The sequence below is a fragment of the Mastigoproctus giganteus genome, chromosome 7 (genome assembly GCF_048544385.1).
Source record: "Mastigoproctus giganteus isolate SK-2022 chromosome 7, ASM4854438v1, whole genome shotgun sequence".
Classification (NCBI taxonomy): domain Eukaryota; kingdom Metazoa; phylum Arthropoda; class Arachnida; order Uropygi; family Thelyphonidae; genus Mastigoproctus; species Mastigoproctus giganteus.
Window position 1 is genome coordinate 94,435,682 of NC_143581.1, and position 26,855 is coordinate 94,462,536.

General features: G+C 37.7%; 1 protein-coding gene across 4 annotated transcripts in view; it reads left to right on the top strand.

The window, feature by feature from the left end:
• Window positions 1–26,855, top strand: part of LOC150083087 (sorting nexin-14-like) — an 842,525-nt gene that overhangs the window by 84,269 nt on the left and 731,401 nt on the right. For all 4 annotated transcript variants that reach the window (XM_090377020.1, XM_090377024.1, XM_090377023.1 and 1 more), the window contains exon 3: window positions 11,373–11,427. In XM_090377020.1, the coding sequence (XP_090233146.1) occupies window positions 11,373–11,427 (55 nt within the window). The remainder of the gene's footprint in view (window positions 1–11,372; window positions 11,428–26,855) is intronic.

Genomic DNA, 26,855 nt, shown 5'->3' on the forward strand with positions numbered 1-26,855 from the left:
CTGTACATGATCTTCCTTTTCTGAATCCTGCCTGTTCTATTAATATTTCATCAGAGATAATTTTAATTCTATTATTTATTATTTTGCTGTACATTTTTGTACTGTATTTAATATGTTAATCCCTCTATAATTCTTTGTATCATTTCTATTTATTTTTTTAAATATTGAAATAATTTTTTCTATCTTCCATTCTTCTGGTATTTTATATTGTTCCCAACATTTATTAAATAAATTTAATATCCTGTCTTTTAAAAAACTTCCTCCATACTTGATCAGTTCTGCATTTATACCATCTATTCCCACTGCTTTCCTATTTTTTGTAGCTTTCTGTGCCTTTTCTAATTCTTCCTTCGTTATCGGATCTATGTCACTAACTGGGTCTAACTGTATCTCCTCTGTTTGATTCAGATCTCTTCAGATCTCCTACTCTTAATATCATTAATGCCAATGTGTGCAACAATATCATGTTTTGAGGCCTTAAAAGGCGATATCTGCTCTACAACATCATCTATTTTTGGCCCTGGCAGAACATACCCTGCTCCTACTCCACCTGTCCTTCTTGCACAGCATATTTTTCTGATAATAGTCACCAACAATAGCTACATTCTGTGGGAGCAGTTCATTCTGCTGTGGAGGTTGCTGTTGTGATGTCTGATGGATAAGTGTGAGCTCTGTTGAGTTGGACAGCTGAGAGCTTGCTGGGTCCCCCATTTTAATTTCTCCATGGGCATTTATCCCACTCTTCAAACTTATAAATGCTCATCAAAACCCTGAATTGGCACCTAATTTCTTCATACTCTCTGCACCGAACACACAAAGACATCCCCCTTGGCCTTATCATATCCTGTTCCAGAAAGTCTGCAAACATTGCACAAGTTGCAGATTTTCTTAGGCCGTAATTCATAGGAGAATCATCCCCTTCAGTTCCCCTGAGCCACAACACTCCTATTTTGTGCTCGTTGCTTTGATGCTCAAGTCTAGAGCGTGATTTCTGTTTAAATACAATTTAATTGATTAATAATGAAAATTAATAAAATTAATCAATTTAGTTGATTAATTGACAATACTAGCATTAGCATTAGCAGAGGCATATGATGCAAGAAAGCAAGCTTATTCAGCATCAGCCAAAAAAAAAAAAAAAAAAAAAAAAAACACACACCACTCCCATTTCACCCCTCCGTTCGTTCGAAATACCTGTCCAGTTGAGCTTTAAATTTGTTTAGGCTATCAACTTCAACAACAAGTGATGGAAGTCTGTTCCACCAACCAACCACCCGCTGGCCAAAGGCAAATTTCCGCACATCTATCCGACATCCGTCCTTCCTCAATTTGAATTTATGCCCTCTGAGGTGATTATTCTGAGCAAGATGAAGAATCCCATTGGCATTGAGCATGCTCAAACCATTCAAAGCCTTATACACCTCTATCAGATCACCTCGCCGGTGCCTAGTCTCCAGACTCTGTAATTTGCAAAACTTAAGCCTTTCTTCGTAAGAGCAACCCTTTGTTCCATTCACTAATCTTGTTGCCCTTCTCTGTACCCGTTCCAGCAGCTCTACATCCTTCTTGAAATGAGGCCTCCAGACCTGTATACAGTACTCAAGGTGTGGTCTGACCATTGCCTTATACAAGAGAATAATCACCTCCTTATCCCTGCTAGAAAAATTCCTGTATATCATTGACAATACTCCATGAGCTACTCTTGCAGCCCGTCTGCACTGCTCAGAGAACTTCATATCTGCCTGCACAATCACCCCCAAGTCCCTTTCATTCTCTACCACTGTCAGTGTAGTACCACAGAGTTGATACGTTGCTCTGGGGTTGCTGTTTCTCATGTGTAGTACTTTACATTTGTCAATGTTAAACTTCATTTGCCACCTCTCAGCCCATCTGCTCAACCTTTCCAGATCCTGTTGCAGCAGTATAGCATCAGTGGTGTCCTTAACAACCCTGCCAACCTTTGTATCATCTGCAAACTTGGACATTAAACTTGATATACCATCATCAATATCATTCATAAACACCGAAAACAACAACGGACCCAACACTGAACCCTGAGGAACTCCACTAATAACATTAGTCCACGTTGAGCAGTGTCCATTGATTACCACTCTCTGTCTTCTGCCACTCAACCATCCCCTTATCCATAGCAGCAATTTGCCTCCAATGCCACACTGCTCCAATTTGTGCAGCAGTCTTCCATGTGCAACAGTATCAAAAGCCTTTCTAAGATCCAAATATATAATATCAAAGTTATTCCCTGCATCCAGTTCTTTTGTGACTACATCATAGTATCCAATCAAATTGGGTACTACACTAAGCTAATAGATTCCTAATTGCAGTGATATGTATTACGCTATCAAATATTATGTTATACCTTATGCTATCAAGTTCAAGATGCATGTTTTGCCAAACATTGTATAAGGCAGTTGTGAGGCCACATATTGAGTACTACATACGGGTTTGAAGGCGTCATTTTAAGAAGGATATACAGCTGCTGGAATGAGTACAAAGAAGAGTAACGAGATTGAGTGGGAACAAAGGGGCACTCACCAAGAAAGGCTTCAGTTCTGCAAATTGCAGCTTCTGGAGATTAGGCACCTGTGAGGTGATCTGATCTGATCGAGGTGTCTAAGGCTTTGAATTGATTGAGTACACTCACTGCTGATGGGATTCTTTCCCTTGCTTAGACTATACACATGAGGGGTTATAAATTCATATCGTGGAAAGGCGGCTGCAGAATAGATGTGTGGAAGTGTACCTTCAGCCAGTGAGTGGTTGATTGCTGGAATAAACTTTCATCTGTTGTGTGGAAGTTGATAGCTTAAGTAAATTCAAAGAAAACTAGACAAAATATTGGAGGAACTGGATAGGTAAAATGGGAAGAGGTTTTTTTTTTTTTTTTTTTTTTTGCTCTTGCTGTATAAGCTTGCTTTCTTTTATTCCTTGCTAATGCTCACCAGTTGATCCAGAACTTGTGCATTATTCACTATTTTAATTGGTGGATTAAATTTCTTTTGGATAGTGTATATGTTGTTGAAGAAAGTGGTCAATGTCACTTTGGGTTCTGATATTTGAAAATTATGTTTTCTGTATGTTATATCTGAGAGCATGTTAATCACCGTGATCTTCATTCCATGCTTTGTGTATTTGTTTTTGGCCACATTTGACATAAAATACCATGACTCAACTGTTATTATTCATTAATGCAAGGAGCAATCATCACAATCAGCTTGAATGAGAACTCTTTGCATACTTAGACTTTGAACATCTTTTGTCCATTAGAGATAGTGGAATGATCGTAGTGCAGATCTGCTTACCCAGATGTGAGAATTGCTTTTTCTGTTAATCTGAAGTTGTTGATCCATCATTCAAAGACTCATCTGATAATCAAAACATTTGATATGTGAACTTTTTTTTACTGTTTCTTGGGTTTTAAGTATTGTTAGTTGTGCATTCATTGTCTTCCAGATCCTCATGGTGATCTAGAAATCTTGAGAACCAGTGGAAAACACACAAGTGAGCTAGAGTATTATTGCAGCACTTATTTCACCAATTCAGATTTCAGTAGCACTTGTCCCTCCAGATTTTAACAAAAATGTTTTTTCTTTTTCTTTCACTGAACACAATGCAAAACCTTGAACAACACAACATACACGACAGATAGATATAGTAATCATTAATAATGCTTAATGATTTAAGGCAAACCGTTATTACCAGCCATCAAGAAAACATTTTCAAATACAATTGTAAATTATTTCCTCCTATTGCATAAATACAGCTTTTAAACATGAAATAATGAGATTTGTCAGAATTCTATGTGTATATATTAGGAATAGTTTGAAGTTGTTTCATTATCAGAGAAAAAGGCGATTAAAGAAGTTGTTACTTTACCTGGAAAAAAGTTATTTAATGGTAATACTGACATTAATTGCCGTAGCCATTAATGGCCGTAGCCAGGTGGGCAGAAGCAGTAGTGCATAGCACACGCTTCTTGATTAGACCAGAGTTCGAGCCCGTACCCACCAAATACAGAGGATTCGGCAGGTCAGAGATTGACCACCGCATATTCCCAGCCCAGATAAAGGGTGAGGGTTGGTGTCAGGAAGGGTATCCGGCTGTAAAATTTGCATGCCAAAACAATAAAAATGCTGATTCCATTTAATAATGGGAAAAGCGAGGACAAAAAAAAAACAAAAAAAAAAACTGACATTAATTATAGTCTGATGACAGTCTAGTTACTGTGTTTTACTTATCTAATATTAAAAATAGCAAGAGCTTCTTTTCAAGTAACTTATCTCACAATGCAAGTTACTTGAAAAGAAGCTCTTGCTGTCTTTAATATTACGTTATTTAATGGTTTGCTGTATATAAAGTTACTCAGGTTAACAGGGTCATTGTTTTTGTCAGGTAATGAGGATAAACAGTTCTAAATATAACTGGAATGGTCATTGAGATAGGTACCATTAGTGTTAGAAGCTTAAATGGTAAAGAAGTGAAATTAACAAAACTAGGTCTAAATGATATCTATAAGAGAAACCGAAAGGGTGAATATGAGGGAGCTGGACAAACAATAATTATAAATTGTTTTTTTCTGGAAATAGTATAATGCAAGGAAAGTGTAGCAATATATTTTAGAACTAGTTTAGACTTAAGTTTAATCAGATGGGAAGTATTAACTGGGAGGGTTATGTGGCAAAATTTTAATGAAATGGGAACTTTAAATAAAAATTGGGTGACAAAATTTGTCTGTGCATAATCAAATTAAGGCTCAAAAAAAAAATTTTAAATAAAATTTTTTATATCTTAAAAAGAACAGTAGAAACTAAAGAAGGAATAATACTAGTTGAAGATTTAAATAACAGGGTATCAAATGATAACTTGCATCCATAAGAGATTTTTATGAAAATTGAGAAATAAGTAGTCTTAACCAATAACTCATTGTGCCAAGCATTTTTTGTTTTCCTCACACATAAGGTAAAAAAGTAACCCCAATTATTATCATAGAAATCGGCAAGGTATAATGCACTCAGGTGTTTGTGAAGTCAGATTTGAACTACTCTGAGCAGTGTAGACAGGCTGCCTGGAAAGCTCATAAGATTTTGTCAGTCATATATAAAGAAATTTTGTCAGCAGCAATTGTTAGAGAAGCAAGTCCAGAATAATTTGCTTGTGTTTAATGGATGGTTATATTTAGGTTATAACAGTCTTAGAGGGGGAACAGGCATTCTATGTGATCAGACACAGTCTAAAACACTGATGGATCCAATATCTTTCTATTTCAGAAGATTTAGAAGTCTGGTTGGCCTGCCTCCCTAAAATCCACTCATGCACACCTCGATGGTAAGCCCTGTTATGTCACTCAGGTGGCAAACGTGTAGAGTGGTTCTCTTCAAGATGCCTAGTCAGCGTAAAGAGGAAAAGACCAAACCTTGCAGCACATGACAGTAAGATGAAACAAATGGTCCTCAGGCCCCAGCAGCTTTCACTGCCCCTCTTACGGCAGCGAGAGGATCAGAGTGGAAGCATCGAGTGCTGAGAATCTCTGGCTTCCATGCACGGAAACTGAACTTGGCCTTTTACAATGTAAGATTGCTCATCGATGAAGACAGGATATTAGAGCTGGAAAAGGAAGTAGAAAATGTGAATTGGAATATCATTGGTTTGCTGAAACAAGAAGAAATGAATCACTTATAAGTTTATCAAGTGGAAATCTGCTGTACACCAATGGAAACAGTGAAAGGAGTGAAGGTGGAGTTGGCTTTCTGGTCCATAAAGATATAAAAAACAACATTTTGGAATTCAAAAGTACATCACCAAGGGTGTTAAGACTACTACTCAGGATTTGTAAGAGGTGTGAGCTAAAGGTTATAATGATTTATGCACCAACATCGAGTCATGATGATAAATAGGTTGAAGAAATGTACACCGAAATTGAGTCTTCGAGATGAACAGAAAACTCACTATACTATCATTATGGGGGACGTCAATGCTAAGGTTGGAAAGAGACAAAATAGCGTAGAAAGAGAACTATAGGAAATTTTGGAATTGGTGAAAGAAATGAAAGAGGTGAAAGACTTGTGGAATTTGCAGAATCTTGAGGAATGGCAGTAATGAACACTTTTCAAGAAAAGGATGAACATAAATTGGACATGGAAGAGCCCAAACGGATTAACAACTAATGAAATCGACTTCATCCTCACTAACAGAAGATATATCGTGAAGGATGTTACTGTCCTGAACTAGGTAAATGTTTGAAGTGATCACAGAATGGTAAGATGCACACTTGATATAGATTTAAGAAAAGATTTAAGTAAAGAAAGGGAAAAAACTGATTCGAATAAATAATACAAAAGTCTTTGAGATAACAGAAGAGGAGAAAAAGCAGTATGTACTGGAACTTAAGAACAAGCTTGAGCTTCTGCAGACTGCTCAGGACCAAGACATTGATGAGGAATATTACAACTTTCTGAAAGTGATAAAGCCCAAGAAACTTTAGGTAAAAAGAAATCCAAAGAAGAAAAAATTAGTCAAGAAACGCTTGTTGTGATGAACCAAAGACGACAAATGAAGAGCAAGAAAAACACTGACAAGGAGAAAATTGAGTATACTGAGTTATGCAAAGCCATTAGAAAGAGACTCAGAGGACATAAGAAAATTTAACACAAGAAAAGTAGAACAAGCATTAAAGGAAAACAAAAGATTAAAATCAGCAGCTATGAGCAGTAATACAGAAAGACAAATGATACTGAAATTGAAGAATAGTGGTGTACTTATAAATAGCAGAGAAGGCATAATTCAAATAACAGAAGATTACTATGAAGAGTTATACAAGAAGCGAGGGAATGATGCCAGCAGTGGGGAAGGAAGATGGATCACAAATTAGTAACACATACAACATACCTGATATCCTTCCTGATGAAGTAGAACATGTGTTGAAGAAAATGAAGAATCAGAAAGTCCCGGGGAAAGATAAAGTTACTGTAGAGTTGTTAAAATTGGGAAGAAGAGACATGACACAAAAACTGGCAACACTCTTCACGAAATGCATTAGAAAAGGTGTGACTCCTAAGGAGTGGAATAATGCAATCATAGTTTTGTTGCATAAGAAAGGAGATAAATCAGAAATTGGAAATTATAGACCAATTAGCTTGTTATCCCGCATCTACAAGGGTTATTACTAACAGATTAGAAAGAATACTTGATGAGAATCAACCGAAAGAGCAAACTAGCTTTCGGATAGGATTCTCAACTGTGGATCGCCTTCACGTAATGTCACAGCTAATGGAGAAAGCAAATGAATATAAAACACCATTATGCCTGGCATTTGTGGATTATGAAAAGGCATTTGAATTCCATACAGCATAAGGCAATGTTTCGAGCCCTGGAAAGACAAGGCATAGATATCCCATATATTATGATTTTGAAGAAAATATATGAGAATGTTACCTCCTTTATTGATGAAGGAGGACCTCCTAAATTTAAAATTGAGAAAGGAGTTCGATAAGGAGACACAATATCTCCGAAGTTGTTTACTGCTGCCCTTGAGGAAGCTTTCAGAAGATTAGACTGGTCGCAAAAAGGAGTCAATGTGAATGGAGAGTACCTAAACCATTTACGATTCGCAGATGACATTGTGGTCATAACCCACGATCCCAAAGAATTAGAGGAAAATCTTAATCAGTTATGCACAGTTAGTAAGGATTGTGGACTAAAGATGAATATGGCTAAAACAAAAGTAATGATGAACAAGTATTCCACAGAAAGGGATATAACGATTGAAGAAGCAGTAATTGAAAAGGTGGAGTTGTATACTTATCTGGGACAAGTCATTAGCTGTAATAGTGATAAATGGCTGGAAGTCAAGAGAAGAATAAATTGTGGATGGATATTATTGAGGATATATAGTCACATACTAAAGAGCAATATTCCAATTTGTCTGAAACGTAAAATAATGAACCATTGTATGCTCGTCACCATTACTTATGAAAGTGAAACTTGGGCACTCACCAAAAGAATGAAAGAGAAGCTGAGAACTATACAGCGAAGAATGGAACAAATTATATTGGGGATCAGACTGTTAGGTAAGAAGAGATACACATGGATTAGGCAGAAAACTCAAGTAAAAGACATTCTTATCAAAACTATAGAACTAAAATGGTCTTGGACAGGATACATAGCTCAAAGACATGATCACAGATGGACTAAAAAAATAACGGACTGGTACCCAAGAGGAGCTAGAAGAAAACCTGGAAGACGACAACGGAGATGGACAGATAAAGTTGATGAGTTTGTGGGTAGTAAATGGATGGCCATTGCACAAAACAGAAGGAACTGGAAAGTTGCTGGAGAGGCCTTCATCCTGCAATGGATTGAAAATGGCTGATGATGATGATGAATAACAATCTGAGATTAACTTGTATAGTAGAGGAAGTTAGAGCTGAAAGTGGTAAATAAGAAGAGTTATCAGACATTGTGCAATTAGATATGATGATTATTATTCGGTGTAACTGTGGAAGAAGGTATATTGTGATTTATTTGGCCTATGTATCTGGGAGGGGGGAGTATGAGGAGGTGGTTATAGTTTGAGACTGGACCAGTTTTCATTACTGGATGCTGCATTTGAACATGTTAAGCTTCTTGAGAGGGTTCAAAAAGTGAGTCACTTATCTGGTGAGAATAACAAAAGGATGTATATTGAAACACAGTGGCAAAACTACTATAGCACCAGGTCTGCTGGTGGTATGGAGTTCAGAGAATTGTTGGGAGACCAATGGTTTCCATTAAACTCTTGCTTCTAGCACTTCTCTACTTTTGACCACTTTCCTTCTCATCCCATGGTCAATCCTATCCTGGTTAAAAACTTTCCTGTGTTTGCCACTTTTTTTTAAGATCCCAAGAAGGACTAATCCACGATATAATTCTCCTTTCCTCTTGCTATTTGCCTTTGGGAAAGGGACAATCGAGACTAAATTCTAAGAAACTTTATAGCATAGTTTGTTTATTTTATAAAAATCATTTCTGATGCTTGTGACTGCTGTTTATTTAGCATTTAATGTATTGCTTTGAATGTAGAAACATTGTTCAACACTCAGCATTGTTCATCTCTTTTCCGTGATTGTATAAGTAATCAGTTTGCTTCAATGGATGCCTGCAATTGGGATGACAGATTGTCACTAACAGGAACACCCACTGTGTGAAACACAAAGTGCATGCACATACATCAACAGTTTGATTTCTGATAATGCTTGTGTCGTGAAGCTAGAGAACATTACTGATTGGGGGGAAGTATGTGGCAGTAAAAACAAGTTGCCATTAATGTGGCAACTTGTTTTTACTGCAACTTGTTTTACTGGAGGTGATGTGTGGAAATTAACATATGCATATAATTAGGTTTAACTTAATTCATGATTTTTCCTAATTGTGTGAAAATTAACAGATTTCTGGAATTTTCAATGGGGGAAATCAAAGAAAACATTTTCAAAAACAGCTAGTCAGAGATTCAGCTGTGTGAACCGAGTAGAGGAAGAGCACAAATAAATGAAATATTGTCTTTTGACCACATGTGACTGACACAGGATTAAAATCTATGGGCCGTCCATTCACAGATCTTCAGAGAGGAGGAAGCTGGCAACAATCATAATTGCTCATTGCAGACTTTGATAACTAGATGTCTTGAGGGTGGGGATCTGATTGAAGTGTTTTTGGCACTGGGGTGTGGGCAAAATCAGTGATAGTGGAATTTTCACATTGAAGTGGGACATAAAAACCAGTGGTAATGTATATACAAACTTCTTTAGGTGGGGGGGAATAACCAGTTTTTTTTACTACTGTAATGAACTGTTTCCCTTCCCTTGATTGGTCGGGGTTTGACAGTTTGGCAAAATACAAAGGGTAGCTGATGTGAAGAATGTGATTAGAGTGACTGTAGGTGGTATAAACCAGTTTTTAAGTTAAGCTTTGCATATTTTTTAAATTCTTTGCATGTTTTAGCATTTACTAATATACCCCCTGGGGCTCACATCTGGTATGGGATTGGCACACCCAGGGTCCTGATCTGGATATCATCATTCTTCTCTTTCTTGGGGTAATTCAGAATTTTTTTTTTTTTTTTTTTGTCTAGTGCAGCATAAGCCTCAGGCTTCCTTGCACCATATGGATAATAATAATAAAAAAAATAAATGGTTATTTTTATTTTACAAATGCAGGGTTATTTGTAATTTACAATATGTGCTGTTTGTCGACATCATCAGCAAGGTTGGGTTGGGGGTCTGTAAACTGGAAATCATCTTTTCTGAGACTCTGTTTAGAGGAAATTAATCGTTATGAAAATAATGTTAAATGTTTAGGCATTTAAATTTACTTACTTTTCCTTGTCTGTACTATTAAAATGTTATGTTTTAGCACAAGCAAATTTATTAAACAGTCAATTGAAGTTCATTTTCTTTGAAGTTGAGCATTTCTGCATGGAAAATTATATATTTTTTTCTGACTAATTACAGATGATTACATAAGTTGCTGCTTCTTTTATTATTTTGTTATATAAAGAAAAAATAATATAAAAAACAAGTTTTTCAAAAATATACCTTAATTCCGATAAAATATAAGGTGTGACCTTTACTGTTTTTTAAAATGAGGCATTTTATGTTACAGGGTAATTGCCACACCTTATATTTTATCGGAATTAAGGTATATTTTTGAAAAACTTGTTTTGTATATATTTTCTTAATTTCTTATTTTTATTATTTTTTATGAATAGAGAAGAGTTTTCGTTAAAAGATTGTTTACAAAATTACACCTAGCCTTATAATCATATAAGAAGTGGGGAAAAGGTCCACAATACGAGTCAGGTATAAATCCATCTAGCCAATGTGTGACATGCGACGGCTGCACGGTGCACTGCGTGATAGATTTAGCTCAAATTTTGATAGAATGCATTGTCACACGAATTAGGAATATGTACAAAATTTCAGCCTTTTATCTCTATTAGAAGTGATTGAAAAGGCGATCAACAGATTTGAAGACAGAGCCAGTGACTTAATATAACGTATATAAAAATAATGTAAGAAGCAGCAAAGAAGTGTGTATATATATATATATATATATATATATGCTTATTTTTGTTAAATATTTAATTTTTTTTTATTTTTTTTTTCCTTTTTTGGTAGCAGCCTCCGATTTAAAAAAAAATATAAAGGCTTCTGGCCAGTCAAAAAGATTGAACAGCTCCGCTGTGTTAATAGTTTTTGATAATGATAAATCATTTTGTGAATTGATTTAAGGAAATAGTGTTTGAGTAGAAAAATATGAATTTCTTATTTTTTATACTGTATTTATTTATTTATTAAAATTATTATTTTTGTATTTACCAGATCGGGTAATAACCAGATACCTAGTATCGTGTTTATGTGGAAGCGAAAGAATAAGGTATGCAAAATGCTTTTGTAATTCTTGGTATATGTCTCTTGTTTTTCTTAATTTTAGCTATGTTCTTTTGAATTTTAACTTGCTACAGTATATGAGTATAGTTTTCTGAAAATTGTGCCATCCATCTTTAGACAAGTTTGGCAGTCATGACAGATTGATAAAGATATTTTGGTTAGGCTGTTCTTTGCATATACTGTAGCAATAAAGCTGTCAAAACTTCTGGAGCTCCTAATGAGTATAGTGACATTCTCAGTAATTTTCTCCATGAATATTTAGGTCAGACAATCCAGAGTACCGACAGGGAATGGCTGTATTTCAGGATTGATTCTGAACTTGAAAACAAATAAAAGTTTATATAAACATCTGTCTGATTTTGATTGGTTATAGAACTATGGATGTTTGGTGAGATTATCTCTTTTTTTTTTTTTTTTAAATTGATCAGAGCAGATTGTTCCAATGATTTAGAACAAGTCTCGTGGCAGGGTTACTAATTTCGGGGACATTGGTCATAATTTCTTAGTTTGTAATTATTTCTTATTCACAATAATTCAGTAACATGATTTTAAATTTATTATTGGTCATAAAATTCCTTAATCTGATATTGACATTTGAACAATTCTCTACTGCTTAGTACAGCAGTTCCAGTACAAAATTTCTTAACCTAAATTTTCCAACTTGATATTTTTTTCCCTTGTCAATTACACTAGCCAACACAATTTTTACCTCCAAGGACTTAAATGCTGTTTTTGACCAGATTTTTATGCGTAGATTTCGAAAATCACCATGATAGTTTCACATCACATCACATCACAGTTATTAAATATAGGGGGAAGTTACCTTTTTACCAAAATATGCCAATTTTGCATAATCTAGCCAGTAATGTATGACATACTGGTGTATTTTAAAATATATAAGCTAATTCTTTTAATTTTAGCAGTTGATTCTGGCCTTTATTTTCTTGTGATAAATATTAATCAGACTTATACCTATGGTTCTTAGGTTCAAATTCTGATGCAACAATTTACAATTTGAAGAGAGCACACTTAGCGTTTTTGATGTAGACTCTGCAAGTAGGTTCTAGGTTACAGCAGTGGAATATACTCGCAGCAGGAAAAAAGATTTCGGTGTTTTGAAAAAGACAGTTTTTGAAATATTTTGCTACGGATGACAGTATGATATTTTGCAAAGATATTATTGGACTTCTGAAAGAGCTAGGTGACTTACATAAGTCAGATGAATGGCATTTATTCATAGATGCCTCAAAATGAAGTTTAAAAGCAGTTTCTCTTCATAAGGCGACGAATTTCCTTTAGTTCCTGTGTTTCATTCAGTTGGACTTAAAGAAAGTCATGAAAACATGACTAAGGTTCTGCATGACGTAAAATACCAGTATTATGGTTGGAACACATGCAATGATCTTAAGGTTATTGGTTTGCTTGTTAGTTTGCAGGATCTAGCCAGAATTAGGAAATTTGTGTAATAGGAAAGAAGAAAACTATGAAATGTTGGTGTCTAATTTACTCGAGTGCTACAAAAACATGGACTGTTAAATGTCGTTAAATCCATTTTCTTCATTCCCATCTCGAATTTCCCCCCAAAAATCAGGGCAACGTGAGTGATGAACAAGGGGAATGGTTTCATCAAGATATTACCATGGTGGAAAAGCTGTACCAAGGTTGCTGGGATCCTGTAATGATGGGGGATTACTGCTGGTTCCTTGTGATGGCAAGTAAGCATGAATACAAGAGAAAATCCCTTAGTAGCAAACATTTTTAAGGATTATTACAGGTATGCTGATTATATATTATTGAAATATAACTTTCGCTATGATTTATGATATTTTTTCCAAAATTAAATGAGTTATAGAGAACATACAATTTTTTTTACACTTGTAATACAAACTTGAATTATACGATTATACGTATATATCCAAAGACATACTACCTCAAAAGACGTACCAACATTAAATGTTGGTACGTCTTTTGAGGTAGACGGGAAAGATTTTTATGGTGATTTTCGGAATCAGTGCATTTATTTTATCCAGAATCACATATTTTCATTGTGGAGGTATAACAAAAAATATTTTTTTGTTGTTGTGGGAGGAAAAAAAAAAATCAAAAGTTAAATTCAGATCTTGCTTAGAACACACAGATTTAGAGAGAATGCAGGTTATGCTTATTGAAATTTTTAATGAAATTTACACATTTAGCATATTACTATAAATGGCATAAAAAAGTTTTTTTTTTTAAATTTTTTTGTTTTTTTTTAATTTTTTTAATTATCAGGAGTGATCAGTGTTCATCAGTAGTCTGCAGTATGTTGAGCTTCTGCATTCCTTTATGACTTTTCTCTGTTGTAGCAATATCTTGATTTGTACATCCTATACAGAGTGTTTCATGACATTTAACTGTGAATATTTCTCAAGCATTTAAGGTTATCTGGAAAAAACTAAAATGGGAATGGAGTAAGCGTATTTTTAAATACATATTGCAACCAAGATTTTGCTAGGCTTTTAATAAATTTTCAGTCAAAATTTATAGTTGTATGCTGTGTTATTGCCTAAAAAATGTTCACAAACTTTCTTGAAGGATTTTCAAGCTTCCAGTTTAAAAGGATTAAACACTCTTTCAGTATTTGCAGACCAATGAATGCACCATCTTTGATTTTGGCATATTATGCATGGAAACTCTCGTTTTAAATATTGAAAGCCATCTCCATTCCTGTCCATATCTTTTATAAAATTCTTCATTAGAACTATTGTGAAGTTGTAGTAAAAATATGCTTGCTCAATCAGCTAGTAGCTTATAGATGACATTTTTCTTTCTAGGTACAAGATTCATCCGAGGGGGAGCCAAATCTTAGTTATGTAATGAATGGTTTTTGCTTGATTATCCCACTGAATAAAAAAGCAACAATATTTTATATAGGCAGATTGTAGACTGAAAGGATCCCAGTAACTTTGAAATCTCTGCAGATGTTCCACTGGTATTTGTACTGTACAGGCAGTTCCCACTTTACGAGTTCCCAGGTTTACAAGTTCTTTTTTTCAAATATCAAGTACCAACAGAATTGAAAATATGAACATTAATTGTGATAAATAAATGCTAAACGTTCATAAGTACGACATTTCAAACCATGCATGTAGCTATACAGTACATTACTACTGTGCATGCGTTTATGTGTTCAGGCAGAGATAAGGAGGGAGGTCCAACTCTTAAAGAATTTTTGAAAGAATTCCTTATTTTAGATGCAATCAAAATAATAAAATGAGCTTGGGACAAGAATTACAGAGAAGAACATGAAAGGTGTTTGGAATAAACTCTGTCCTCAGTTTATTTGATAATTTTGAAGAAATTGGTTGGAATAAATCCGATAACCATTTCAAGAACCAGCAGTGATCGTATAAAATGAAACAGAAACGGTCATTAATATAGCTAACCAATTGCAGCTTGAGGTTTCTGCAACTGACATCACTGATCTGCTTCAAACACACAGTGGAGAGCTCACAAATGAAGACCTCTATGAAATGGCAAAATGTAAAGAAGCTGACAAAGAAGAAGATTCAAAGAAAGTCACAAGAAGAAAGAAGTTCAAATTTCAAGCGCATTAGAAAAGTTGAAACAGATTTTAAAAAAATGCTTATGCATGCTATTGTGAAATTTATAAGGAAAAGAGAAGACTGTCTTGGAAACAAATGACTCTTGAAGCATTTCTGAAGAGGAGGACTCATTGTGCTTCCAACAAACAGTGCTGAGCCAACAATGAGTGAAGTACCATTAACAAGTGTGCATTTAGTTGAAGATGAATAAACATTCTTTAACATTTGTATGACATAAATAATTTCTTTATTATTATAATTTGATTGATTTTAAAGGCTATGTTTTCATTTCTTTGGATAAATAAATCATTGTTTAAGCATAAACTATTGTTTTGTTGACCTTTATTTAACATTACTATGGTCAAATTTTATTGTTTAGAACTTAATTACTGTTTTTAAAATTTATGGGAAATGAATTCCTGCTTTACGAGCTTTCGTTTTACAAGGGCATGCTAGGAAAGAATTAACTCGTAAAGTCGGGGAACTACCTGTATTTTTCTTAAGAGAAGTTTCATGTTTCCATAAGATGCTTTTGAATGGACAGCATGGCCATTTGGTATAATGTTCACATGCATGTTTCCATTGTGGAATAGTACAGCTTTTATACTTAGTTTTGAAGAGTTAATGAAAAGCCTCCACTTTTGGGTTTAATCATGTCATTAAATCATTGAGATGTTTTCTTTGTAGGAATATGTGCACCAATACAGTGAGCAAAGTAAGAACAGTGATGGGATCGATGGAGAACTTCGGAATAACATCAGGTTTGAGGCGAGGAGGCATCCTGTTACCACTGCTATTCATAGTTGTCATGAATGATGTGCAATGTAGAGTGGTGGAACAACTTGGACAGCACCAGATGAAAGTCACGCTCTTTGCAGATGACTGGAGTGATAGACGAAGAAATAAATAGAAGGATAGAAGCGGGTGGGAATTTCTGTAGGCTGACAAGAAATCTGATCTGGAACAGGAACATACCACTGAAGTGTAAGAAGGCTATATATCAGGCCTATTACATATCAATGCTAACGTATTCATCTGAAACTTGGACTATGAGGAAAAAGGATGAAAGCAGAATTCAGGGGGCAGAAATGAGATTTGTGAGGAGCATAGCCGGAAAGACAAGACTTGACAAAATCAGGAATGAGATGATTAGGGAGAGAATTCAGGTTGAAAAACTCCTGAATAGGATTGAAAGGTCCCATTTGAAATGGTTTGGACATGTGAAGAGGATGAATGAGAGGCATTTGCCAAGAATAATGTTTGATTTACAATTAAGGGACAAAAGACCAAGGGGGAGACTAAGAATGAGATGGTAAGACATAATAAAGACTGTCATTAAGAGGAGGAAACTGGAGCGAAATCAATGACGAAGAGAAGTACATGGACAGGGCATGGTGGCAAGGCTTCATACGTCGACCCGTGCAATAGCAGAACGATGACAGATAATGATGATTTCTTTTAGGTGTTTATCCATTGAGAAATAAACTTATTCAAACACTACAATAAATAATTTTAATAAAAGAGCATGTTACAAAACCTCTACTGATTTCTTGTTCACACTCAGTAATGAATCAGAACAATGCATACAAATTAGCCTTTCTCCAACTGCTGATGTCAGGACTTAAGAGGCATCTTTAATCGACTGCCTTGCAGCCACACATACCCCAATGCCTTCCACATGTTAATCTCTACTTAACTTTATGGTTGAAAAGTCCTTTCCATAACTCTTTCTTCACTTATTAGCATTAGCATTAGTAGAGGCATATGATGCAAGAAAGCAAGCTTATTGAGCATCAGCCAAAAAAAAAAAAAAAAAAAAACACACACCACTCCCATTTCACCCCTCCGTTCATTCGAAATACCTGTCCAGTTGAGCTTTAAATTTGTTTAGGCTATCAACTTCAACAACAAGTGATGGAAGTCGGTTCCACCAACCAACCACCCGCTGGCCAAAGGCAAATTTCCGCACATCTATCCGACATCCGTCCTTCCTCAATTTGAATTTATGCCCTCTGAGCTGATTATTCTGAGCAAGATGAAGAATCCCATTGGCATTGAGCATGCTCAAACCATTCAAAGCCTTACACACCTCTATCAGATCACCTCGCCGGTGCCTAGTCTCCAGACTCTGTAATTTGCAAAACTTAAGCCTTTCTTCGTAAGAGCAACCCTTTGTTCCATTCACTAATTTTGTTGCCCTTCTGGGTACCCGTTCCAGCAGCTCTACATCCTTCTTGAAATGAGGCCTCCAGACCTGTATACAGTACTCAAGATGTGGCCTAACCATTGCCTTATACAAGGGAGTAATCACCTCCTTATCCCTGCTAGAAAAATTCCCGTATATCATTGACAAGACACCATGAGCTACTCTTGCAGCTCGTCTGCACTGCTCAGAGAACTTCATATCTGCCTGCACAATTACCCCCAGGTCCTTTTCATTCTCCACCGCTGTCAGTGTAGTACCGCAGAGTTGATACGTTGCTCTGGGGTTACTGTTTCCCATATGTAGTACTTTACATTTGTCAATGTTAAACTTCATTTGCCACCTCTCAGCCCATCTGTTCAACCTTTCCAGATCCTGTTGCAACAGCATAGCGTCAGTAGTGTCCTTAACAACCCTGCCAACCTTTGTATCATCTGCAAACTTGGACATTAAACTTGATATCCCTTCATCAATATCATTCATAAACACCGAAAACAAAAACGGACCCAACACTGAACCCTGAGGAACTCCACTAATAACATTAGTCCACGTTGAGCAGTGTCCATTGATTACCACTCTCTGTCTTCTGCCACTCAACCATCCCCTTATCCATAGCAGCAATTTGCCTCCAATGCCACACTGCTCCAATTTGTGGCGCCTCCGTAGCCAGGTGGGAAGGAGCAGCGGTGCGTAGCACACGCTTCTTAATTAGACCGGGGTTCGAGCCCATCACCACCAAATGCGGAAAGGTCAGGAAATGACCAACGCATCTCCCGGAGCAATATGGCCTTAGTTGCTGATGCTCCTAAAAACCGAATAACAAACAGAATAGCTCCAATTTGTGCAGCAGTCTTCCATGTGCAACAGTATCAAAAGCCTTTCTAAGATCCAAATATATAATATCAAAGTTATTCCCTGCATCCAGTTCTTTTGTGACTGCATCATAGTATCCAATCAAATTGGTCAGGCAATACCTGCCCTTAACAAAACCATGCTGTGTCTGAGCTATAACTGAATTCTTGTCTAGATGATCCTGCAGTGCTTCTTTAACCAGTGCCTCCATTAATTTACCTGGAACAGAAGGTCTATAATTACTTGTGTCAGCCTTTGATCCTCCTTTGTGAATTGGGGTTACATTTGCACATCTCCAGTCTATGGGTACCTCCCCTGAGTCCAAAGAAGCTCTCATAATTATGGCTAGGGGTTTGCTTACTTCCTTTGCTGCCTCCTTTAATATAACTGGATAGATCCCATCCACCCCAGGTGCCTTTTTTATGTTTATCCTCAACAATCTCTCCTCCACTTTCCTCTCAGTTATTACAAAATCATCTAGCTCACTGCCAATGTTTACTTTACATACATCATTCTCCTTCCTGAATAACTCCTCATGCGTGAATGTAGATGCAAAATACTCGTTTAGATTGTTAGCCACCTGAGCAGGATCCTCAACTGTTGAACCATCAATATCCAGTGGACCAATCTGATTCATCCCTTTCCTTCTTGAGTTTAAATATGTAAAGAACTCTTTTCTGTTTTTCTTTGCATCCCTTGCCAACGATTTCTCACAATCTGCCTTTGTCTGCCTAATCTCCTTTGTGACTTGGGTACAGACCAGTATATATTATAGGCTTCCATTTCACCCATTAATTTATATGTATCCCATGTATTTTTCTTCTCTGCCATATGTCTCATTAGTTCATCTGACCTCCATTTAGGCCTAAACCTTGAACAATAATTCTTATTTGGTATGTAAAGCCTATAGCTTCCAAGATAAATTCTTTGAATGCTTCCCCTTTTGAATTTGCTGTTGGTAACATCATCAGTTGGTCCCACTGTATAGAATTTAAATACTGTCTCAGGCCATCATAGTCGCCTTTACGAAAACAAAAACCCTTCCCTTTACCTCTGGGTAGTTACCTCCTTGAGTAAATCCCACTTCAACACACTGTGATCACTGCCACCTAGTGGTTCATTTATCTGCAGATTCTTAATGCATGAAGAATCACTACTGATAATCAGATCAAGAGTATTGCTCCCTCTTGTTGCCTCACGAACATGCTGATGTAGAAAACAATCATCCAATAAATCCACAAAAGCCTTGCTAGTGTGCGAGTGACCAACCCACAAATTCCAGTCAATATCTGGGAAATTAAAATCCCCCATTATAAGACTCTCTGATTTACTGGCCCACTCTATTTCCCTGTACAATATCGTATTATACTCATCAGAGTCATTAGGCCTATAGCACACTCCTACTCTCAATTTTGATTTCCCTATGCTTATGTCACACCAAACTCGACACTGCCCTGTCCATCGATGTCGACTGGCTTCACTTCCTTGGACTTTGTGTTTCTTAATTAATAGCATAACCCCTCCTCCCCTCCTGTCCTGTCTATCCTTTCTATACACATTGTATTCCCCAAATTCCAGTTCCGCATTACTTATATCTGTGTGACACCACGTCTCTGATATCCCAACAATATCTGCCTTTGATGTTTTGAGCAATACCTCAAATTCATCAAATTTATTTACCAAACTCTTAGCATTGGTGTACATGCAGGTATACATGCACCTGTTTCTATTCTTAGCTACCCTAACACAACCCATGTGTTTACTTGTACTGCAATGACCCCCAGCAGTCTCTGAAATATCCTGCATCTTGTTTTTCAGGCTTCTGCTCATTTCAATAGAAGCAGTGCAAGAATCACTTCCACCTCTGCCAGTGGCTACTGTTAATCTATTAGTCCTTGTATCCCCCCCCAACTAGCAGTTTTCCGACCCACCTAACACTGCCTCGACAGCATCAGCAAAAATTCTTGCATCCTTTGTATTTAAGTGTATCCCATCCCTGTAGAAGCAATCTCTCCTGTTAACAAGTACAGTCCAGGCTGAAAAAAATTCTACCCCTTGAGCCTTGCACAATCCCTCCAGGGCCGAATTGATCGACAAGGCTCTCATCATATACTCCCTCCTATCGTGTCTGGGCAGAATTTCAGACACTTTCAAATTCAACCCTAATTCACGGCTTTTTTTCAACAGTGACCTGTACTTGCTAAGTAATTCCGCCGGTCTCCTACTCTTAATATCATTAGTGCCAACGTGTACAACTATATCACCTTTTGTGCCCTTAAAAGATGATTTCCGCTCTACAACGTCATCAACCTTTGCCCCTGGCAGACATACCCTGGTCCTATTCCACCTATCCTTTTTACAAAGCATGTTCCCCGTTTCCCTGACAATAGAGTCACCAACAACTACTAGTTCCTGTGGGACCAGCGCATTCTGCCTAGGGGGCTGCCTCTGTGTTGCCTGATGACCAAGTGCAAGCTCTGGCGTTGATGTGGGCAGCTGAGAGCTTGATGGGCCCCTCAATTTATTTCCTTCGAGGGCATCCACCCTGTCCTTCAAGCTCTCATAAAGGCCCATAACAACGCTGAGTTGTCGCCTGATTTCCTTGCACTCCTTACATCGTGCACACACAAAGACATCCCCCTTGGCAGTATCATGTCCCATACCCGACTGCTCCGCAAACATCAAGCAAACAGTGCATTTTAAAAGACTGTGATTCAGAGGGCAACAGCCTCCCTCAGTTCTCCCCTGAACCACAGCACTCCCATTAGCTTGAGCCTTTTGCTTTGCTGCTCTGGTCAGAGTCATGATTCCGATTTAATTCAATAAAATTTCAAAACAAAAATTAAATCCTTAAGTTATATCCCAAAACAGTTATGTTATATATAATATTTTTTTTTTCGGTATCTAGTGTTTTCTACGAGTTCCCTTTATACAACTTCCGTATCACGTGTACCACTATAGTTATGTATTAATTATTTGTTATACGATTAAGTCGTTATATATATATATATATATATATATATATATATATATAGAGTTAAAAATACAATTTAATTGACAATAAAGTTTATCAAGATTAATAGATTTACTGATTAATTGACAATATTATATTATGCACTATACTACACTAAGCTTATGCTATCGTGCAAAAATGGCGGGAATTCTCGAACGGCACTTCTACGGACTCGTAAGTATTTCTTTTTTCAAAGTCTTTCTCCCCTACTGCCACAAAGTTGTTATTACTGTATGCTTGAATGCATTCCAATGCATGTTCTGCTGTTTCTCATACTTTAGTGTGAGAAACAGCAGAACATCTATATGTTTGTTGTATTGTTGTATTCAAATGTACATTTTTCAAATGTACATTTGAAATATTCTGGTCTTGCCTACCTACACTTTGCCACATGTATGCATATTTACAAATCGAAATTGGGGAAAACAGCATTTTACTTTCTCATTGCCTACAAAGATTAATTCTGCACCTATTCACAGTTAGATATTTAAAGGTAATTAATGAAAATTGATCTTGCATACAGTTAGGGTATGGTTAAAGAAAAGATCACTGAAACAGATTAAAGCTTGAATTTTATTTTATTAATTAGGTCTTGAGGCTGACCATAGACATTCTTTCAAGTATGTCAAGCTGGGCTTGCTACTGGGAGTCTAAAACACTAATGGAATTGGTATTCAGGTGACACAAGTCAAGAGGACCTAATTTCGGCGAAGTCCATTTGGTCTGTGACATCCAAATCCTCTATTTGCACCTTCATGATGGTGGGACTGGTAGTACTCCTGGGTATAACCCCCATGTGCAAGTCCTGAAATACGGCATCTAGTTTACTGGAGGTGACCACCCAAGTGCAAACCAGTGTGAGCAGGGGTCTCAAGGTGAGGTGTCCACACCACACAGAGGAATGCACCCCCTCTGTGTTTCCAGGCAATACTAGGTGGCAGATGACTCTCATCAACTGTTGCAATACTACTACTTTGCTTATTGGAGGCTTGAAATGGTGGAACCCATGTTTAGTCTCCAGAGAAAAGCTCAGCCTTCCCCCCCCCATGAGTGATGCCTTCTGAGGTTATGGTGAACATCCTAGCAAGATCCTAGCATCATCTTGCTGTTCAACCAGGTAGAGGTCAAAAACGAGTGGACTCCTCACGTTGAAGATGTGGCTATGGCTGTCGTGGATTTATCAAGTCACTCTCCATGTGGTAGTGCAAGTGTGCTACCACATGGAGATTGACTTGCGCTACCACATGCAGATAATCGTTTCACAAACGCACTTCAGTTTCTGGTGCGAATGACAGTGGATATCACTTGGCCATGGAACATCTTTTGGAGTGATGAAGCCCACTTCTGCCTAAATGGATAAGTGAATACGCACAACTGCCGCATTTTTGGCAACAGAAAACCCTTGAGTTATCCAAGAGGTCCCATTGCATTCTCCAAAAGTGACAGTGTGGTGTGGGGCACCTTTGTAGCCAGGTGGGAAGGAGCAGCAGTGCGTAGCACACGCTTCTTGATTAGACCGGGGTTCGAGCCCTTCACCACCAATTACGGAGGATGCAGAAAGGTCAGGGAATGACCACCGCATATCACGGAGCAATATGGCCTTAGTTACTAATGCTTCTAAAAAAAAAAAAAAAACCAAATAAATAACAATGTGGTGTGGATTTACGGCCACATTCATGTGTAGAAACAGGTAATCTGTTTCATAATATTGTATCGGGAAGGATGTCAAATTCTGGCAGATCTGAAGGACGTCATGTGCTGGCTATTCCAGTTGACATGTTATGTTCTGCTGTAGAAAATGCTGTTCTTCGAATGGAAACGGTTGTTGACCAAAATGGAGGACATATTGATCATATGTGGGGGGGGGAAGGAAACGGCATTGTCGAGGCCACATTATGTCAAGGAGCTGGGAATATTCTTGCCATGTTGTTTATGCCACAAAAATTTCATGACTTCATATCGCTTGTCCTTCTCATCTTTTCTTACTACTGAATACATCATGAATTGTTAAACTAATAGAACAAACTTATCTGCGAAAAGATCTAACCCTCCCAAACACTTTCTTGTTCATTCCACAAATATATTTGGTCTCAGTCCTAATCTCAGTGATGTTCATTTCCACTTATTCTGCCAAACCCCATGTACTTTTTCTGACAGAATCCCAGTTATTGATTGATTCCACCACTGCTCATATCAGTTGTTTGAATTATATTCTCTGTATGCCTCCTTTTGTTTCAAAGGGGGGTACTTGTGCATATGTCCATTCTGATATTCCCTGTTAGAGACTTAGTAATTTGGAATCTCCTCTTTTCGATCTTCTCTGGCTTAAAATCTCTCTACCACTTTCTGTTAAATTCATCTGTTGCCCCTTAAGTTCCGGTCAACCCTTCCCTATCTCTTCCATCATTGCAGTATGATTGGTGATTTTTGAGGTTATGATGAACATCGTGGCGAGATCCAATATTCCTTACATTTCTAGGGTACAGCTCTAAAACGGTGTTCGCAGGCTGGCCGCTAGTTAGTACACCGGACCGAACCTATTGGTAACTCTCTAGGAGGCTTCTGGATCAGCTAGTGTATAATCTTGCTACCTCTACTCTGCCAGATGGTGACTGGAGGGAGTCCGAGTAGTGTGTATGCGGGGAGCATTGTCGAGGCCACGTTATGTCTAGGATCTGGGTATATTCTTACTGTTGTACGCCATATCCAAAAATTTCATTACTTCATACAGCATGTCCCACTCACTTTTTCTTACTATTGAATACACCACGAATTGTCAAACTAATAGAGCAAGCTTATCTGCGAAAAGATCTAAACCTCCCACTTCCTAATTCATTTCACAAATATACGTGGTGTCAGTTCTAATTTCAGCGATGTCCATTTCCACTTGCAGTCTGCCAAACCCCATGTACTTTTCTCTTACAGAATCTCGGTTATCGGTTGATTCAACTACTGCTCATCTCAGATGCCCAAATTATTCGCTGTATGATTCCTTTCGCCTCAAAGATGGTACTTGTGCATATGTCCCTTCTGGTATTCCCTGTCAGAGACTTGGCAATTTGGAATCTCCTCTCTTTGATCTTCTCTGGCTTAAAATCTCTCTATCTCATTGTGTCAAATTCATCTGTTGTCTCTACCCTTCTCCCTACTCCACTAATCACTTGGAGCTCTTTGACTTCCTCTCTTTGCAACTTGACTTTCTCCAGTCCAACTTTCCTAACAGTGAGGTAATTTTTCTTGGTGATTTTAATTTTCACAACTCCAGCTGGCTTCCATTTTATAGTCACACTGACCCAGCAGGTCGAGATGCTGAGGCTTTTGCAATTACTAATGACCTTGCACAGATTGTTCATATACCTACAAGAATACCGGACAATCATAATCATACAGCCAATACACTTGATCTTTTTCTCACAAACAACCCTTCTAAGTGCATGGTCTATGTGAGAGGTCCTTTAGGCACTTCAGATCACAACTTGGTGATTTTCTCTTCTTCAGTGGAACCTTTATCTCATTGCAATTCCCAAACTCGTGTTGTTTGGCATTACAAGAATGCAAAATGGGATGACCTGCGAGACTTCTTTTCTTCTTTTCCTTGGATTACTGTTTCAAAACTTCGGATGTCAACGTTTGTTCAGATCGTGTCAGTGAAATTATTCTTGCTGGAATGGAATCCTTTATCCCACACTCCACTTTAAAATCTCGTCCTTTAAATAAACCTTGGTTTTTCCAATAAATGTGCTAAGCCTGCAAGAGAAGAATGTTGCATATCGTAATTGGCTTGTTTCTAATTCTCTAGTTTCATTTTCTGCCTACACCAAAGCTTGCAACAATTGTTAAGCAGTTATTAATCAGTCCAAACTAGAGTTTGAACAGGTTAAGAGTAGAAAACTTGCTTCTTGCCCTAATGGTAGCCGAGCATTCTGGTCTCTTGCCAAAGCTATTGGCCACAACTTTTGCCCATCTCTGCTCCCACCTCTGTCCAAACCAGATGGTTCTGTTGTCACTTCAGACAAGGATAAAGCTGATCTGCTAGCATCCCATTTGTCTTCCAACTCCTGTATTAATGATCTTGGTAAAACACCTCCCATCATTCCCAACACGCTCCATTCAATGCCTCCTGTGGTCTTCCGTTAAAAGGATGTCAGAAGGATTTTGACGAATCGTGATGCTAAGAAAGCTCCAGGTCCCGATGGTATTTCTCCACTTGTTCTCAAAACCTGGGCTCCTGAACTTACTCCTATTCTTTGCAGCCTTTTTTCACTTTCTTATTCCAAAGGTGTTTTTCCTTCTGCTTGGAAATTTGCTCATATCCAGCCAGTTCCTAAAAAGGGTGACAAATCCCTCCCATCCAATTATCGTCCCATTGCAATTACTTCTACTCTTTGTAAAGTAATGGAGAAATCAATTAGCAGCCAACTCTTAAACTACCTAGAAACCTTCCGTCTGATCAACGATTGCCAGTATGGATTCCGTCAGTGTCGATCCACTGGTGATATTCTGGCTTACATTACCCATTTATGGACTAATTCAATGGAAAAGTTCGGTGAAACATAAGCAGTTGCTCTTGACATCTCAAAGGATTTCGATCGTGTTTGGCATAAGTCTTCTAAACAAGCTTCCATCTTTTGGTTTGCCAACTGTTTTTTGTAATTGGTTATCCAGTTTTCTCTCTGATCGCTCACTGAGGGTGATGGTAGACGGCTCTCTGTCTTCTTCTAACTTCTCCACTAATGGCAGTGTCCCCCAAGGTTCAGTTCTTTCCCCCACACTTTTCCTCTTGTATATTAATGACCTTCTGCCATTGACTGGAAATCCTATCCATAGTTTTGTCGATGATAGCACATTGCATTCCACTTTCCATTTTGAGAAACCTTGCCTTGCTCAATCAGCTTCAACTTCTCGAAAATCTGCTACCAATTCCTTAAATACCGATCTCCAGGTAATTCTCCAGTGAGGCAAAGACAACTTAGTTGATTTCAATCTTCTAAAACTCAGTCTTGTCTTATATCTCGCAAAAAGGATTCTTCTGCTCCAATTCTTATCTTTGGTGACATTCCGATTTCTAGGCAAAATGATATATCTCTTTTGGGAATCACCCTGACTTCTAATCTCTCTCTTGGCATGGGCACCTCCATAGCCAGGTGGGCAGGAGCAACAGTTCGTAGCACACGCTTCTTGATTAGACTGGGGTTCACGCCCGTGACCATTAAATACGGAGGATGCAAAAAGGGCAGGGAATGACCACCGCATATCCCTGGAGCAATATGGCCTTAGTTGCTAATGCTCCTAAAAACCAAATAATAAACACAACAAACATTACAAATATTGCTTCCTCTGCATCTAAAAAAACTTGGTTTTCTCTTTCACGGGGCGCATCTGTAGCCAGGTGGGCAGGAGCAGCAGTGCGTACCACATGCTTCTTGATTAGACCGGGGTTCGAGCCCGTGAGCCACCAAAATACAGAGGATGCGGAAACGGCAGGGAATGGCCACCGCATATCCCCAGAGCAATATGGCCTTAGTTGCTAATGCCCCTAAAAACCAAATAACAACATTTCTCTTTAGCTCTTGGCATTACTTTTCATCCAAACAGCTGTTCAATCTGTACAAATCGTAAATCCGCCCTACCATGGAATATTGTTTCCACATCCTGGGTGGTGCCCCCAAAATCTCTCTCAGGCTTCTTGATTCCATTCAGAAGAGGGCAGTTAGGTTAATTAATGATTCATCTCTAACACAGTCTCTCCACTCGCTGTCTCA